Source organism: Embiotoca jacksoni, unplaced genomic scaffold (assembly GCF_022577435.1).
Source record: "Embiotoca jacksoni isolate LCO1_2020_lvr unplaced genomic scaffold, fEmbJac1.0.p SCAF_36, whole genome shotgun sequence".
Taxonomy (NCBI): domain Eukaryota; kingdom Metazoa; phylum Chordata; class Actinopteri; family Embiotocidae; genus Embiotoca; species Embiotoca jacksoni.
The window spans coordinates 2,220,597-2,237,321 of NW_027185388.1; the positions used below are offsets into that span (position 1 = coordinate 2,220,597).

General features: G+C 41.6%; 2 protein-coding genes across 3 annotated transcripts; one reads left to right on the forward strand and one right to left on the reverse strand.

The window, feature by feature from the left end:
• Positions 1-1,100: 1,100 nt before the first annotated feature.
• On the reverse strand, positions 1,101-4,661 carry cunh4orf33 (chromosome unknown C4orf33 homolog). Of its 2 annotated transcripts, none has more exons than XM_069165972.1 (6): positions 4,378-4,661; positions 3,852-4,045; positions 2,797-2,857; positions 2,640-2,691; positions 2,338-2,537; positions 1,101-1,892 (listed from the first exon to the last, which is right to left on the reverse strand). In XM_069165972.1, exons 1-6 carry the CDS (start codon positions 4,416-4,418, stop codon positions 1,796-1,798), a joined length of 645 nt encoding a protein of 214 aa, XP_069022073.1. In that variant the 5' UTR covers positions 4,419-4,661; the 3' UTR covers positions 1,101-1,795. The 2 variants fall into 2 exon arrangements, with proteins under 2 accessions (XP_069022073.1, XP_069022072.1); XM_069165971.1 differs by having other exon boundaries at positions 4,116-4,661.
• A 77-nt stretch (positions 4,662-4,738) lies between these two features.
• On the forward strand, positions 4,739-16,547 carry sclt1 (sodium channel and clathrin linker 1). Its single transcript, XM_069165902.1, has 21 exons — positions 4,739-5,148; positions 5,300-5,367; positions 5,653-5,705; positions 5,859-5,931; positions 6,229-6,284; positions 6,530-6,665; positions 7,317-7,439; positions 7,627-7,692; positions 8,477-8,547; positions 9,433-9,523; positions 9,845-9,936; positions 10,144-10,321; positions 10,419-10,517; positions 12,622-12,693; positions 12,827-12,901; positions 13,037-13,179; positions 13,315-13,507; positions 13,785-13,981; positions 15,296-15,374; positions 16,024-16,119; positions 16,264-16,547. Exons 1-21 carry the CDS (start codon positions 5,115-5,117, stop codon positions 16,321-16,323), a joined length of 2,055 nt encoding a protein of 684 aa, XP_069022003.1. The 5' UTR covers positions 4,739-5,114; the 3' UTR covers positions 16,324-16,547.
• Positions 16,548-16,725: the final 178 nt, after the last annotated feature.

Consider the following 16,725-nt stretch of genomic DNA (forward strand, 5'->3'; position numbering starts at 1 on the left):
AAAATACTGTGACAACAACCCCTTGTGTGTGTTGTGCCTGTGAATATTGTGCAGTGTGGTGGCAAGACACCGCAAGTGATGATAAGGAGGGGGCTTAAGTGGTGGGCTCTCCAAGCCTAATCACTGCACCCATTTCAAAGGCGAGAATGCCAATTAAAACTGATAAGGCTCAATATGGGCTTTTGGGCTGCCACAGCGAAGAGCAACACAGCCAACATGAAAATCAATCAGCCCTCCATCTCCTGGTCAGAAGAAGCAGTATGCCAGTCAGGGATCCGAAAGGAGCCTCTGATAGCCTAAATATGTGCGCTTTATAGAGAGCTATAGCATCAGCGGGGAGAGACTCACGGGGTCACGGAGAGAAGAGAAAGATTTGTGAGTCCCCAGTCACTTGCGTGTGTCGGTGTATGTCGGAGATCCGAACGTCTGTGATCTCAACTTCTAAAAGTAGGTGGAAAAGTGAAGTGAGTGAGTGGGGACTTTGATGTATACGAGGAGGGATGAACTGCAGAGTGTAATGATCAATAGTCCAAGCAGCTTATTTTATTTCAGTTTATTTGTCATTACGTAGCTTGCGGGACTAAAAAAAATTAGGCAGATGCGTAAGTGTCTTGAGCTGCAATACCACCGAGTGCCACTAGAGGTTATTCCGCGCTTTTGTTCGCTAAAGTCGCTTGTTAGTGCTCCAGCTGTCCATCTGAAAATAATCCGGTCATTACTTACAAATTAAGCTTTAAAAGGCAGTGTTTTTGGGGGGCGTGTCTGTTCAATTGACAGGCCTGTGGTGCAGTGAGGTTACGGCGATCAGTGGGCGGGGCGTAGTATCGGTTTCCAATCAGATCGAGTCAAAAAACAATGAGTGACGTCACTGTTGGTTGCCGCTTGTTATCGATTCACGCTAAAGGAATGGGTTGACGTTTTGGGAACCTTGCATCTTCGCTTTGGGAAAATATTCTTCCTCACTAACCGGGGAAATACAGCAAGAGGCTAAGCTTACTAGCTGATTGCTCTAGCTGCATAAATAGTGTCCAAACATGAGAGAGTGGTATTGATCTCCTCAAGAAGAAAGCGGAAAAAAAAAAAAAGTGTATATCACGAAGTGTCAGACAATCACTTCAATAGGAATGGCACTTAAAACATAATCACACATCAGAAGTACAATTACAGTGACACTTATTGAACAATCACAGAGACAAACCAGCCAATAGAACTCACCAGCAGTATGTAATCAATATGTAAAAAAACAAATGATTTAACAAAAAAAAGAAGTGGAATGATTGCGAACAGAGGCCGACTTACAAAGAGCACTAATCCAAAAGCTCTGGCACGTATCCCTGAAAAGATATTTTGCACATCAGTGGTGTGTGTATGATTGTTTGTATGTGTCCTCTACCAGTCGGGGCAAAGAATCACAAGGACCCGCTGGAGGTTATCTCACTGAAGTGAAGCGTTCAGGCTACACCGGCGCTGAATGTCAAAGTGAGCACTCCTTGCCACCGAGCGCAGCGTAAGCACTGTAGGTCACACTCTGCTGAGGCAATTTAAGGTGACGGCCAGTATGTGTGTGTCTCCGTGCTCGCACAGATGTGTGTGAGGGCTAATGTGCTTTGACAAGCCGATAACATATTTCTTGTCATATCGTTTGACATCATTAACTAATAAAGATTGATTGCCCTTTGTTCCCTGTCAAAGACTGTTTGTGCTGTTGCTCTGCCGCCGCTGTGGTGAGTTTGTGTATCTGTGTGTGCGAGAGAAGAAACAGAGAGACAGAAAAGGAGAGTTTTGTTGAAAAGCTTCAAGGCTTTCCGATCCAAAGATCCGAGTGTGGCTGGATCCAACCTTCTCCCATGATGCTCTGCAGGCGGAAATTTTGGAAATATTCCAGGCGGTGGCTAAAAGAAAAAAAATATATTTAGATACATATACAGCATGTCTCATTTTTTTGTGTATAATTCTCAAACCAGGCTAATACCTCGCAAATAAAAAAAAAAAAAAAAAAAAGTTGGGGATTGGCCTATCAGCGACAATTATTCTTTAAATTCTAACTTAAATACTTAAAAGTGGCTGGAAACATTTCAAAACATCAATTCCACACATGAAGACGTGTTTATTGTTGGACTACTATTGTTGCTCTGGAGGGAACTCTTTAAAAGTTTGAACATATCTGTAAAAAATGACCCTGATGATGTCATCAAAATAATGCTCATGATCAAGACTTGGATTAAGGGAAATGTATGATTTACAATTTAAATGAAACTACACTCAGCTACTTAGATACAAACAAGAAATGCTTTGCTACGACCTCTGACTCTGCTCTTTCGGAGTCAGCGTACTCACAAGTTGGGCTTTTGGCCTTCCACTACCTCCTCCTTGGGGATGGGGTAGAGAGCCTCGTACGTCCGCTTCTCTCCGGAGCCGTGGATGGCGTAGGAGTTCATCTTGTTGATGTTGGGGGGGAAGTAGGACCAGGGGATGAGAGCCTCACCCATCCACCTGTCCCCTGTGATCGTGGTACTAAACACCATGGGCAGTTGTTGCTTAAGAAAGAAGTAAATAAAATAAAAAATAAAGTGAGAAATACTTATCACCGAGCATAAAAAAAAGCCCCCTAATAAAAGCTCCCTTTGTGTCACACCTACCACGAACGCTTGGCCGACTCCTGACAGCAATAATATCAGGTGTTGTCCGTGTCTGAAGTAAAAACACAGAGAACATGTCTCTTTTTTCTTTTTTTTTACTGTGACTGTCTATAAACATATGATCAGAGACAGAACGAGAGTGTAGCTCAGTACTTACGGACAAAGCTCCACCTCCAAGTAGTTTTCTGTCGTGCTATCAAGGAAGAAAGACTCCACGACTGATGAGATAAACACAAAATGAAGATAAGACCTTTAATCCTACATTATATTAAAAAAAAAAAAACTGCTTAAAATGTGTTATTAAACCACAATGGCACCCATTCCACACAAAAAAAAAGAAGAAAAAAAAGAAGAATTAAATCATTTGAGTCATTTCTTTCAGGTTAAAGTATAACAATATTATGCAAAAACACAGGATACATAAACTTTGAAATACGATAATGGGATCAGCACACCCACTAACCTAGCAGCATGCTCATTATCTACCTAGATTATAATGGGGTTGGTTTCCAATTTATTAAGTAACATTACCGAGGCCAAATATGTGGGGCTCATTAACAGGAAATCGAACTTCCTTAAGGTCAATTAGAAGGGATTGTTATTACTCAACCTCATTACAAGGTTTAATTGCTATGTCACCATAATAATGATAATGCAGTTACTGTAATGCTCTCATAAACAGAGCTAGTCCCTAGTCTCCCTGACCGCATCGGACTATATCCATAATTTTATCTCAACTGGTAGAACGGTATGGAATTGCATCGCACAGACTAAATTGTGACGATTGTGGGGCGTGAACCATAAAAGCACTTCATGTACAATGCAAAGCAATCTATTACAAAAGGCCATAAAAGTGAAGTTATAAAGTTCAGTTTAAATAAACATTACGGGGCCTGGTTCCCACGCCCCACAGCAGTTGTACTTTGTCAGCAGAATAATTACAATGTTTTGCATTTAAAGGAATACTTTGACATTTTGAGAAATATGTGTATTTGCTTTCTTGCTCAGAGTTACCAGCAGATGTAGAGTTGCAGCGATTGGTTGATGAATCGATTATGAAACTACAGTAACTACATACTGTGTCACAATCCATCTAATTGTTTAAATTTTTGCTGTCACTTATATTCGCAGGTAATTATCATGGATTTACCAACACATCCCGAAGAGCTCTTGCCACAGCAAGAGTAGAAAAGCTCCTACCGTCTTACCCACCTTCATAATTCCACAGTCCGGGGAAGGCCTGACTGGGGGGCCCCGCAGGAGCGGCCGGGTCATTGAAGAACGGACCAAACGCCTCCATCTTCAGCCCGCCTTGCCCGGGAGAGAAGACGACCCTGATGGGGTCATGATCCACGAGGTTGCTGTCCCAGGTGTGCTCGATAGCAAACTGCATTTGCGTGCGAGGACTGGGAGAAAACAATTGTGTGAGGATGAGAATCTTCTGTAACACAGTGTAACAATAAAGTAAAAACTTACAGGGATTCACAGCAGAGCAGAACGTGGATAAGTGTTAGAAACTGCAGCCCACGAGCTTCCCCCATGTTGTCAAAAGGCTTTGTCAATGGCTACAACGTCAGTGTGCTTAACATGAGCTTGTTATGTCATTATATATATCTGCTGTGGCTCTTCAAGCAGATTGTTATCAAGATAATATCCAAAACAGTTCTATTACTTAGTAACAAGGCTGTAAATCTGACTTCCTGATACAGGAAACTGTGACCTATCCCAGTGAACTTACTTCTTGAGGTTGTTAGTCCTGGTGTGAATATAAATCAGCATAAATCTACCAAAAACTACGTTATTTTTTACAGCAGGAACACAGTAACATTTGCATCCTAGTTTGCTGGCGAATCACATGACTTGACGGCCGACAGCTATCCAGCATTTCCCCTATAGTTTTTGTTATTTGCTAATTAACCCGAGATGACTTGCCAGAAAGCATAATCCCTTCTACAAGATATATTTTCTAGAAAAACTAAAAACAATAACAATTTGTCCTGACTTGGAAGAGGTCTTCGATGCTTCCTGATACAGAGCGGAACCTTTTTTTTGCTTTATCTCTTGTACAGACGGAACAGCTTCAGCGATGCACATCTCTGTTGCCATTGGTCGGTATTTGTTTACTTTGAAACGGGCGGCGGAAACAAGGATCAAATGAACAAAACCTCACTTATAATTCTTCATATTTAACTACCACGCATGAAATTATATATTTACATACTTTTTTTTTTAAAACCGTTGCTGTTCTGTGGAAAATGTTGATGTAGCAGCTGAAAACGTTTAGTTAGCTGAGATTGATTAGCCACTGAGCTAACTGTAAATTGTTTAAACGTGTTCGTTTTAAAAAGTCCCACACTGAAACTCTGCCTCGAAAACAACGGCTGACATCACTGAGGACGTATTGTACCTGCTTCTGTGCTTTTAAAACTCCAGTCTGCAAATTAGTGGGGATTGTTTTTATGGTACATATTCAACATGGACGCAGAACGTGAGTTTTTGCGTGATCAAGGTAAGAAGAACAAACACGCAGTTGCGTCATCGTTTGGTGACAAATAACATCTAACTTAAAGTTTAGCTGTATTTGCAAAGAGTTGGTGCGCATTTCTTTTGCTGTCACAGGCTATGATATTTATTATTTCACTTGTCTTGTCTGTTTTCAGTCCACAGGTTAAATTCTGCTCTGAGCCAGTGTCAGTATGAGCACCACACTCAATCCACATCACCTCAGGTACAAACACATCGTCACAAACCTCAAATTAACTCAAATAATTCAGGTTTTTGTTATTTGGTATCTTCAGTTAAACTTTTTTTTTTTTTTTTTATGTGTTTGGCTTTGTCTCCAAATGATTCAAGACCAGCATACATAGATGATTTTGATAAAAATGATGTTTGGAAACCTTCCAACTTTATTTATTTTTGCTAACTAAGTAAATAGTAATAATTTTTGTATTTAACTAATACTAAGTACCCAAAAATGCTAACCCTCATCCCTTGTTTGTCTTACGTTTGATAGGTTGAGGAGGGAAGATTGGCAGAATCTCTGGCACCCTGGATCTCAGATAAAGGGTCAGTTGATCCGTTTGTGTAATACTTAATTCATCGACACATTTAAGAGATGGATGCATTCAGTAAAGTTGTGAGGAATATGTTCATATGAATGTAGTAGAAAGCACATACATTTCCTCCCATAAGTGACATCTACATTCATCTTTGTTTTAGTGTAATGGCTCCTCTGATAGCAGAGTATGATCGGCACATTGATGAAATGACTGAGCAGCTACAGACTTACCAGGTAAAAAAGAAGAGGCACACAAATTCAGTTCTAACATTGTCATCAATCAAACTCACAAACCTATGAAATAACTTGATTTTATTTACCGATATATTATAAATATGCAGTCGTGTATACTGAAGCACTGTGATTTGTTTATTTAAGGCTTTAAAATTTTCAAAATTGAGTTTTCGAAAGACTGATGCTTTAAAAGATGGAGCCGGGTGATGAATATCCTGGTCTGTAGGGATCAGGGTATTTGGTCTGATTTTATTTAATTGATAACATTTAATGTTAATGTGTCGTTTAAATCAACAGGCGCAGATGACAAAAGTCAAAGTGAAGTTGGAAAGAGTTGTCAAGGAAAACGAAAGGTAAAAAAAATTCCACACATATAGACAAATCTGTGACAGCCAAACCTATCTATCATGAGAGATATTATTAGAGGATATCAGATAATTTATTACATGGATTATTTGTGGAGTCGCAGTATATGCTTGATTTACAATAGTAAAGGTTGTTGTGTTTATTTGAAGAAGAAAAAAATATATATACATTTTTTTTGTTTAAATAAATGAACCTGTCAGTGTTAACTACCAATACCCACCACCTTTTCCAGGCTACATGCAGAGCTGAGGGAGTCTGTTGAGAAGCAGCTTCATGCCCTGCCCGTGGCTTCAGGAGTGGAGGGCAGCTCACTGGAGGAGGACATGGTCCTCAGAAACCTCCAGGAGCAGGTCCAGCTGTCTGAGCAGGTCTGCATATGTCCGTTTTACATGTTTATATTACGTTTCACAGTGTGTGTGTGTGTGTGTGCGTGTGCGTGTGTGTGTGTGTGTGCGCGTGTGCGCGCCCACCGGTTCAGTGCCTGGAGCTGCTCACTTGCATTCTGCTGCCTTTTATACACCGAGGCCTTAAAGTAAACAGAGATTTCCTCATGCATTTCACAAAACTTGAGAGTAGGGATGCAGTGTGAAGAGCTTGTTAAGGTCAGCTGTCCATGGTGCTGAAAATACACTTCAAACAACCAGCATTTTACCATATATAAAGTGTGCTGTAGAAATATACAAGTTCCCTCTGACTCTATTTTACTGTGTTAACTTGGTTGCGCTGTGTGACTGCTTACTTTCTCGAAGAGCAGCAGTATCTATCGAAGGTTAAGGGTGTGTTACTGTCAGATCTTTACTGATAGGCATACCCAGAACATTGATAATTAAATGTATGAGGTACCAGCTGCTGTACCATGTATTTAAAAGGGCACAGTTACTCTCTCATCTTGGAGACGCACAAGCGGATCACGCTGTTGCGTGACGTCGGGCTGTTTACTGGCAAGAAATCCACAGGAATACAGAAACATGTCGGTGGATTTTTTTTTTTAAATTTGTTTTTTACATGTCTGTGTTTAGGAGCGCGTGCAGGCCATGGAGCTGTGGCAGACAGCCTCCCAGGAGCTAGACCGCCTCCAGCTGGCCTACCAGAAGACCATCTCTGACGGACACATCAATGACGCTCAGAGACAGCAGCTCAAGGTTCAGCACATTAAACATGCCGAGCCAGCACATTATCAGAACATCAGCACTTCACCACTAGATGGCACCGTTATCAAATAAACGAGGTCAATTAGAGCCATTTGGCCTCAATTATTGCATGATATAAACATAAAGTCATTACTGGCTTTTAACTTTTATTGCATTTTTTTTTTTCCCCCAATCACAGGATCAGCTTGTTCAGTTCCAGCAGCACGCGTACAAACTCCAAGTGGGCAATCAGAAACTGGAATCGGTAAGTGACGGTTAATTAAAAGTGTGTTAAATTACCACCTCCCAATTAGCCACAGGATCGAAACGCTGTGCACTTCTTAGAAATGAACCCCGCTCTAATAATTAATCTTCTAACTTTAGTGAATCGGTTTCGAAATCACACGGCCAGTCAGACACAACTGTCGTGTTGTATAATGGACTGTCAGCTCACTTGGTAATCCTCGAACTGCATCAGCTTTTTTTTTTTTCCCCCTCCATTACACACTGTTGTTCACTTCTCTCTCTCTCTGTCTCCCGCTCACCTACAGTCACAGATAATTCAGCACCAAACAGTTCAGACTTTATTTAGAGACAGTTCAGGTGTCTGAGACTCAAGTTTACTCTGATATTAAGGGTACAGCATACTGTGGATGTATTTATTCACACAAAAACACATGAACACGCACACACACACACACACACACACACACACTCATATGCTTGTTGTGTACTCTGGTCCCAATACAGTGTGTGAGTATAGTAATACTATATCCCTTTGATGCATTTTTAATGAGCGGGCAAGCCTTGGGCTTTTCCCTCTTTTGACTGTTCATGCAAGCAAGCCGGCTTTTTCAGTACGCGCATGTGGGAACAATTGACTTTGTAGCAAGTGAGTGACTGACAGAGGCTCCTCAGGGTTTTTCTGGTTGTTCTGAAAGGACACGGAAAGTTTTTTTTAAGAGAGAAGTTTTGTGGGAGAAAGTTGGAGCTGTGCGTTTGGAATCATGCCACACAAATATCAGTCGTGTCTCTCTTGCCACAAACAGACCAACCAGCAGTTCCTGAAGACGGTGACAGAGCAGAGCACCGAGATGGAGGAACTGCACAGCCAGCTCAGGTAACTAAACACACACACACACACACACACACACACACACACACACACACACACACACACACACACACACTCACTCACTCGAAGTGGCGGCTGCCACAGGTCCTGTGAATGTGAATGTGTAATATCAGGCACACTGTCACGATCAGGTACGAGGAACTCCAGCAGGACAGCAATTACCATAAAATAGGAAGTGAACATCAGTAAACAAAGTGTCTCACGTGTCCTGCCACCTGTGTACATGGGTTACATAACTTATACAAGTGACTGTATGAAAATAAATAAATGCCGAATGAGCATTTCGCTGTCAAACACCATAAGAAAATACAATGAAATGAAATATGGTGGATTTTATTTTATTTTTTTTTCTTGTAAAATAGCCTTTGCTGTATACAATAATTGTGGTTGAACCAGAATCAAAATTTACAAATTAAAGGAACAGTTCAACATTTTGGGAAGTTAGCTCATTCACTGAATTAACATTCGTGCTGCACACATGAAACTGCAACCAACAGCTGGTTCGCAACTTCCTGAAGTCACTTGTCAGGTTGCCAAACAACCAGCGGGGCAATTATTGGTCTCAGCCAAGAACCAGGCTGGCACATAACTCCCCCATACAACCGCAACATTTTGTCTTGTGCTCTTCAGTTTTTGTACGCATTAAACAGACAAAGTATAACACGATAACCAGTCAGCTTTAGAGGTGCATCTTCATAAAACGCAAACAGGCATAAGAGTGGTATTGATCCTTTCAGCTAACTATTGGCAAGAAAGCAATTAATGAGTGTTTTCCAATTTGTTAAATACCCTAAAAAGGTGTCTGTAAGATCTGGATTACAGTCAGTCTTCTGTTTTGTGATCTTGCTTTTTCTCTCTGTCCTGGTGAAGGCAGACCAAGACCGAACTGAGGACGGCCACCGCCAAAGTGGACGAGATGACCAAATTGTTGCAGAACGTCCAGGACCAGGTGCAGAGGCGGGTGAGAGAAGAAAAAAACGGAAATTAAAAAAAGCGGAAGAAGAACTCAGTCAGAACCCTGAAGCATCATAACACACAGATGTAGTGTTTAAAACAGTTGAAACAGCAGCTTTATATGCATTATGTGCAGCAATCAATACATAGTTTGGTGTTTTGGTTATTTTAGCTTTAAGTGGTTTCCTTTGGGCTTTCAAAGCTACTATTTGTCATTATTTTGGATATTTGACAAACATATCGATGCATCCATTTGATTATTCTGTAATGAAAAATCCTAAATTATTGCAAGCCTGCTCTGATTGCCAAATCTCGTGCGTGTTTTCAGGAGGAAGACGTGGCAGAAGCCCAAGGCCGAGAGGACGCGGCAGACAGACGGCTTCAGCAGCTTCAGGGAGCTTTGAGCCAGCTCGAGACCAGGTGAGCACATGTCGCCGCCTCACCTGTGATCACAGCAGCAGCAGGCCATCTACCGTGAGGAGGACCGGTGCTTCAGATGAAGGCGCTGCCACGCGTTGATCTTATGGAAAGGTTTACATCTCAGCGTGAATGTCACAGAGCCGAGCAGCTGTTCCCTGACGTTCCCTCTGCCGCTGCCGGCTCTCACTGCGTTTTCTCCGCCACTAGGCTCAAAGCTGCATCTCAGGAGGCAGAGGCGGTTCGCAGAGAGCAAACGGTGTGGGAAAGAAAGGTCGGGGAACTCCAGGCGTGCTGCAGCAGCCTTGAGGAGGAAAAGTACGAGGCGCTGTCGAAAGTCAGGGAGAGCGTTCAAGTGGCCGAGGAGGCCGCTCTGCAGAAGGACCAGGTGACGGCGGACGCTCTGTCTCTGTCTCCTACCACCGCCCATCCTCTCAATCTGTTCAGCCGCGCCATCCGCTGACATGTTTACCCTGTCCCTTCAGGCCCTGTTAAGAGAGAAACAGAAGACAGAAGAGGTGGAGAAGACAAAGGAGGTAATCAAACAGCTGATCCAGGATGCTGCAGTCCGCACCAGGAAAGAGGTACAGTTACCGAATGGCTTTTTACTGAAAAAAAACAAAACAAAAAAAAAACCTTCACGTAATTTGACGTGTGTAAGATGAAAAATCTGCTTTGAAGTGACTTCTAAAGAAATCCCATCATTACTTAAAAGCACCGGATGACGTCAGCATATTTGCTGCCAGCTCTGTATATATATATATATATATATATAAAGTTTCAATATAAAGTGGCATTCCCAAAGATTTCAGAAAACCACAGACTTTTTGATTTATAATTAGTTTTACATGAAAGCACAACCGCCAGCTGTACCAGTTGCTTCACTCTCCCCCTGTTTAACCTCAGTCAGAGACATGGTGATTAATGCTCTATTAATGGGTCCTCTTCATGGAGCCCTTCAGCTGTTTAATCCCGTTAATGCAGCGTAGTATGACTGAACACGCTTGATGTCATCTTAGTCTCTGGCCGGCCTTCAACACACGACGATGTTTTGAAGAACGACTGTTGGCGTGTTCGAATTTTTTTTGTATGTCGTGTACCTTCCCATGAATTTGCTTCTTCTTTTTTTTTTTTTTTTTTACCTTCCAGGTAATTTAGTCATTGAGTTGGAGGTTGAGTTTAAATATTGCAGCCAAAGTGAGACACTTTTTTTTTTCATCTCAATCGCCGCTCTTATCCTGATTTAAAGCCATTCAGTTTAATGGTAAGCATGTGTAATGAAGAATTAATCCCCAAAGTGCTGATAATTGGTAGTCAAACCTCAGATTTAACTGAGGACATGAGTACCACTCAGATTTTAAAGAATGAGGGATGGATTTTCAAAGGTGTGTCCAGAATTAATTAATATTGAGACTCAGCTTATAGGTCCATTTTTTTGGGGTTAATTTTTAAAGGTGGGTATCGTTTCTTAGTATCTTACATACATGCATTTTGATACATCCTGTCCAGGGTTTTATGTCGTTCCACGGATACACAATTGCTGGAATTGATGTGCCGAGAAGTGTTAACCTACAAAAGCAAGCAAGTAATGGATGGAAACAACAAAAGTTTCAAAATGTCTCAGCAAATGTTTGATAAGGAAGGAAATGTATTTAACATGTTTACGTAGGTGTCCAGAATGCATTTCAGTGAGAATCATTGAATTCAATTGAAACTTGGTAGATGGAAAATTCCCTGTGGAGTTTCTTTTTAAAGGTGTGGATGACTTGTGTACGTGCATCAGAACAAATAAACCAAAAATGACCCCCTCTTAAGAGCATTGTTCCAAAATGCTATTGGATTCCATTACAGAACATATTTTTGTAGCTCCAAGAAATGTTTTGTTTCTGAAGAATAATGACTTGCTACATATCATAATGCGTTTCCTCTTCCATTATCATTGTCTGCTTTGCTGGGTGTTTTTCTTCGTTTCTATAATGGACTGCAGAGATATGACAGGAAATGAAGGGTGTTGATAATGATTACAATTTTTTTTTAAATCGCCTTCATTGGACAACGAGGGCAGTACAGAAAGTTACAGCAATACACACACTGTACAACACACTGTTGAGTATATAGCAAGATTTTTGTATCAGATAGCTCCAGTAATATCTCTCTTTGTTTGTTTGTTTTAAGACCTTTGTCCCTCTATTATGTGTTTCCTCATACTTGGACACAGAATTCAAATTAAAGTTACTATCACAAAGTATTCAGGTCCATAAATACATGTCGATTTGTGCTTTGACCTTTTTAATGCTTTATTCATTCCTTATTTATTATTTCATTGTGCTAATTTACATGCATTTGTTGGTTATCAGACATTACTGTCCTCTGTATCAGTCGGTTTTTTCTCCAAATCTTTTGCTCAAAAGTGAAGTACTTGCTGGATACATTGAAAAGAAAAGGTGCACACAAGAAAATTCCTGACCGCCTCAGAGGTTAGAAACTGGTACGCAAAGGGTAAACAAAACATAGTCAAAGCAAAACTCACATATGTTTCACTTTAGTTTGGAACCTGCTGAGTTGAGTCACCGTCTCAAGTACCTTTTTTTGTAAAAAAAATTTTACGTCAAATAAAAGTTACAGTCTGTCGAACGGAAAGAAAGGCCACAGATCTCTGAAATCATGTTGTCACTTTATCTATAACAGGTGGAAAATGTGCGCAAGCACTGCAACGTTCAAATCCACCGCATGGCAGAAGAGCTGTCGGCACTCCAGCTGGTAAGAAAGCTGCCCCACCGAGGGGGACAAATTCCTCTCAAAATCACACTTAAAGTCTTCTACCTGTCCCGCTCGTTCTCTCTCCAACCAACCCATTTTCCTGCTTCCCCGCTCTCCTTCCACCTTCCTCCAGGAGTGTGCAGATAAAGAGTCTCAGATCGAGAGGTCCCTGCGAGAGAGAAAGGCAGTGGAAGAGGAACTGGAGAAGGTATCAGTGCAACCGCAGAGAACGAAGCAGCTGCAGCTCGCTCTAATGTTCTGATGGTGTTAGATTATGTTGTTTTATGAACGAGCCCAGGCAGCGCTGATCAGTTTAATAATACCCGTGTTGTGTTTGATCGAGGTGTATAAGGAGGGCAGGGCGGAGCCTGAGTTCAGGAAGATCGATGCCCTTCATCAGAGGTGTCTGGATGCAGAGAGGTTGAGGGACGACGTAAGCCTCACCCTGCAAAGCACCCACAGCAAAATGAAGAAGATGGAGATGGAGTAAGTGGAACTTAAACATTGCAGGTTTACTATTCTTTAGTTTGAACTTCGTATTCTGCACAGGAAGTTAAGCTCTCTACCTTTACTCCACCGCTTAACCCTCCCCTCCCCCCCGATCCATCCGTCCACTTGTAGCTATGGCGAGGAGCTGTCGCGGTGCCAGGAAGAAGTGCGGCGGCTGCAGGGCTTCCTGGCTGCAGCACGCGACGACTGCGTCGGTGTCAGTGACGAGCGGCTCCAGCTGCAACAGGAGAACTTGCAGCTCCGCAGGGAGATGGACGAGCAGCGCAAGTCCACCCTGCTGGTCCAAAAGAAGGCCAAGCAACAGGTAAGTTCATGAAAGAGGAAAATAGGACGGATGTAAACCAATCAATCTTTACCTACGTTAACAGTGAACAATTTAAAATTCATGTACAGGTATTAAAAACACGATTTAAATTGTAATTTTAAAACGGATCTCAGGATACTTAAAAGCATGCAAACTTGCCGAAAGTGAAAATATTACTGGCTGACTGCAGCATTAATTTTGATGAGTTAATTTGTGAATCGTGTTAATCTATTTAAATGAGTTTGGGAGCAGTAGGTTGACTTGTGTTCCCCCGAAGGTTTCACAGATGGAGCAGGAGCACAGCCTGAAGGAGCAGGGACTCGACGCGAGGGTGAGGGAGCTGGAGGAAAGCAGCCGCAGCTCTAATGCTGATCTGACGCGCTTACTCACGGCGCAGCAGAAAAGCACTCAGCGATGGAAGGAAGAGGCCAAGAACCAGGTCCAGGCCTTCGAGACTAAAGTCACAGCCCTCAAGTAAGAACTTATTGAGGTAGATTCTAACAATTACCAAGGAAAGGAAAGGAAAGGAAAGGAAAGGAAAGGAAAGGAAAGAAAAGAAAAGAGGGACACAAAATATAGCCTAGGAAAAGCACTTTTGGAGCCACAGGCGACAAATACAATATTTACAATCTTCTTGCTTACTCTGACGACATCTTTGAGTGTGACTGCTTCTGGGTGTTTACAATGATTGAGCTTGTGCAGATCAGCGGTTATCAAAGGCTGACATTGTTCCCATAGTAATTTAGGGTATGTAAACAGGAAGTATTGTGAGTTGGTGAAAACTTAGTACAGACTATTTGTTTTAATTTTGGTGCCATGAAAAGTTTTCAGATTTAGTTCCTATTTACTGTGAACCCACGGATGTAGACAATTTACTGGGCTACTGTGACACTGAAGAACCTTTTAAAACTTCTGCTGTCTTTTTTTTTTTTTCAGTTTTTAGCAACTTTATGGGCGTTTTTATTGCGGTAAACATTTGCAACAAGTTTCTTTGACAGCGTAAACCACGCGGAATCAAAACGTACGTGTATAATGTCTGCGTGTGGACCGAGTTGGGACTCGGACTCGGACGGATAATAGCTTGCGTACACTAATTGCTTCCAGGAGCTTTGTGCTGCTGCTGCTGCTGCAGCAGCTATTGTCCATGCTGATAAGCGGGCCAAATGGGCCGGCCAAATCACAATACACTAACTAAGTGCTGGTTTGAAACATCTGCGTGCATCTTTCTCTTTCACCTCACACAGCACTCCTTGCCTGTTTCCCCTTCCTCCTGCCTCTGGCGTAGAAAGATGAGAAGCAGTGTGGGGCTCAATAAAGCAAGCAGGCTGAGCAAACATTTTCTGGTTAAATAAACCCTGCAAAATGAAGCGTACAATGATAACCAGTCTAATGGAAAGTAGTGAGTACTGCTGGCAGACTGCTAAACAGAGATGATTTCAAATCAGATGAAATACATCAATGTTTAATAAAGCGCTTTATCAAATGCAATACAAACAGTGTTTTACCTCACTGCCTGAGGACTTCACTGTGTCAGTTTTATCACTAACACTGGCTCTCATCAACAGATAAGGTGGAGCATCAAAGGTTTTGATAACAGCTGAAACAAAAATTGACTTACCACTTGAAGTTGTTTTGCCGTCAGCGACAGCTGTACTACGCTGAAATGTATTGGAAATACTGATGCTGCTGGAGGACTTTAAAATAAAGCTTTATAAATGTTTTAGTTGTCCCTGTGAGAGGTTGCCCGGCTCTTACCTTCACTTGTTTTTTTTTTATTGTTTTTTTCAGGGCAGAGCTGAATCGGCAGAAGCAGCGATCACACGAGCTCGAGATGCAGCTTGAAACCGACCATAATACCATTTCTGAGGTTTGTGTAACACACAGACACACACACACAAAAGTACACGTGGTGAAAGGGAAAATGAAACCGACCAATTCTCCAAATATATTCTAGAATCGTAAGTGGAAGATGGCTGTAAAAGGAAGATGACATCTTGCACTGTGGGACGCTGTCTTCCACCTGATGGAAGGACCACCTGTGCTCTTTACTGTTCAATCCCGTTCAGATGCTGTTAAGAGTGTGTGAATGTCAGGACCTCTGTAACACCAGAGACTAATGTCTTCAAAAAGACAGAAGGAGGAAGTATTTTCATTGGAAACCTGCTCCCTAAGGGTCACAGAGTGGCGCACCGAAAAGCTTAACTTGATGCTGTCCATGGTATGAACTTAAACATATTTAAGTTTAGTTTCAAAACTAAAAATGAAACGGGGGTTATAGGAGAGCTTCAAAGAATGTCCAATGAACTGAAACAATTTGGGTTTGTTTAAAGGCAAATGAATAGTACTAATAATGTGAGGATGCACTGACACATTTTTACCTGACCAAAGTATGACTATGTTAATGTTTGGAGGTGGTTTCACCGTACAGTCCTCGTCACTTTAGTGTGTTAAAAACACGCGTTAAACAAGAGACGTTTGTGTTTTCACTCTAATTGATGATGTGTATGTTTGTGCAGTACGAGAGGCAGCGAGCAGAGTGTCAGGAGAAGACGAGTCGCCTCCAGAGACGACTGACTCAAGCTGAACAAAGGGCAGCTACTGCTACACAACAGGTACTGTAACTTGTGTAAAGACAGTAACATGGCATGTTAAGAAATGTGTTTTTCCTGTTTTCTTGACATGTGGTTTGAATGCTGAAATTATTTGCTATTGTGCTACTTTCAAAAATAATATTTGTTTGTTTGTTTGTTTTACAGCTGAGTATGCGGGCGTCGCAGCGAAGGAAAACAGCCATGGTGGATCCAGAGACTGTATAATGGCATATAGGTCACTGTGCTGTAGAAGTAATGAAATCATGTTTGTTAAGAACATTTTGCTCTTTCATCAACATTGGTGTTGGCAGTGTTGTGGTATTTAAATAGCAATATTTTTCTAATTTATGATACACCAAAAGGTTTTCTGCTAAATAGTATTTATAAGGAGGTAATCATGTCCAAATGTGTAGAATGTAAAATAAACTTTGTTATAACTACAAATTAAACTCTGTGGGTTTTATTGTGTGTGTGTGTGTAGACAGGATTTTATTCATTCAATTCATTGCTTTGTGTATTAAAAAGGAGAAAAAGTTGCATTTGTCAGTTTTTTTTGTGGGGCGAGAAAACTCATGATACCAATAACAGCAACGTGCCTCTGTTTGGCTGCGTTGCATGCTGGGAAGG

Coding starts and splice junctions, on each gene's coding strand:
- cunh4orf33 (XM_069165971.1), bottom strand. CDS start 4,180: ATGGGGGAAGCTCGTGGGCTGCAGTTTCTAACACTTATCCACGTTCTG. Junction 2,858..3,851: donor CGGACTGTGGAATTATGAAG/GTGGGTAAGACG, acceptor TTATCTCATCAG/TCGTGGAGTCTTTCTTCCTT. Junction 2,692..2,796: donor TTGGAGGTGGAGCTTTGTCC/GTAAGTACTGAG, acceptor TTTTTACTTCAG/ACACGGACAACACCTGATAT.
- sclt1 (XM_069165902.1), top strand. CDS start 5,115: ATGGACGCAGAACGTGAGTTTTTGCGTGATCAAG. Junction 9,524..9,844: donor AGGACCAGGTGCAGAGGCGG/GTGAGAGAAGAA, acceptor GCGTGTTTTCAG/GAGGAAGACGTGGCAGAAGC. Junction 10,518..12,621: donor CAGTCCGCACCAGGAAAGAG/GTACAGTTACCG, acceptor TATCTATAACAG/GTGGAAAATGTGCGCAAGCA.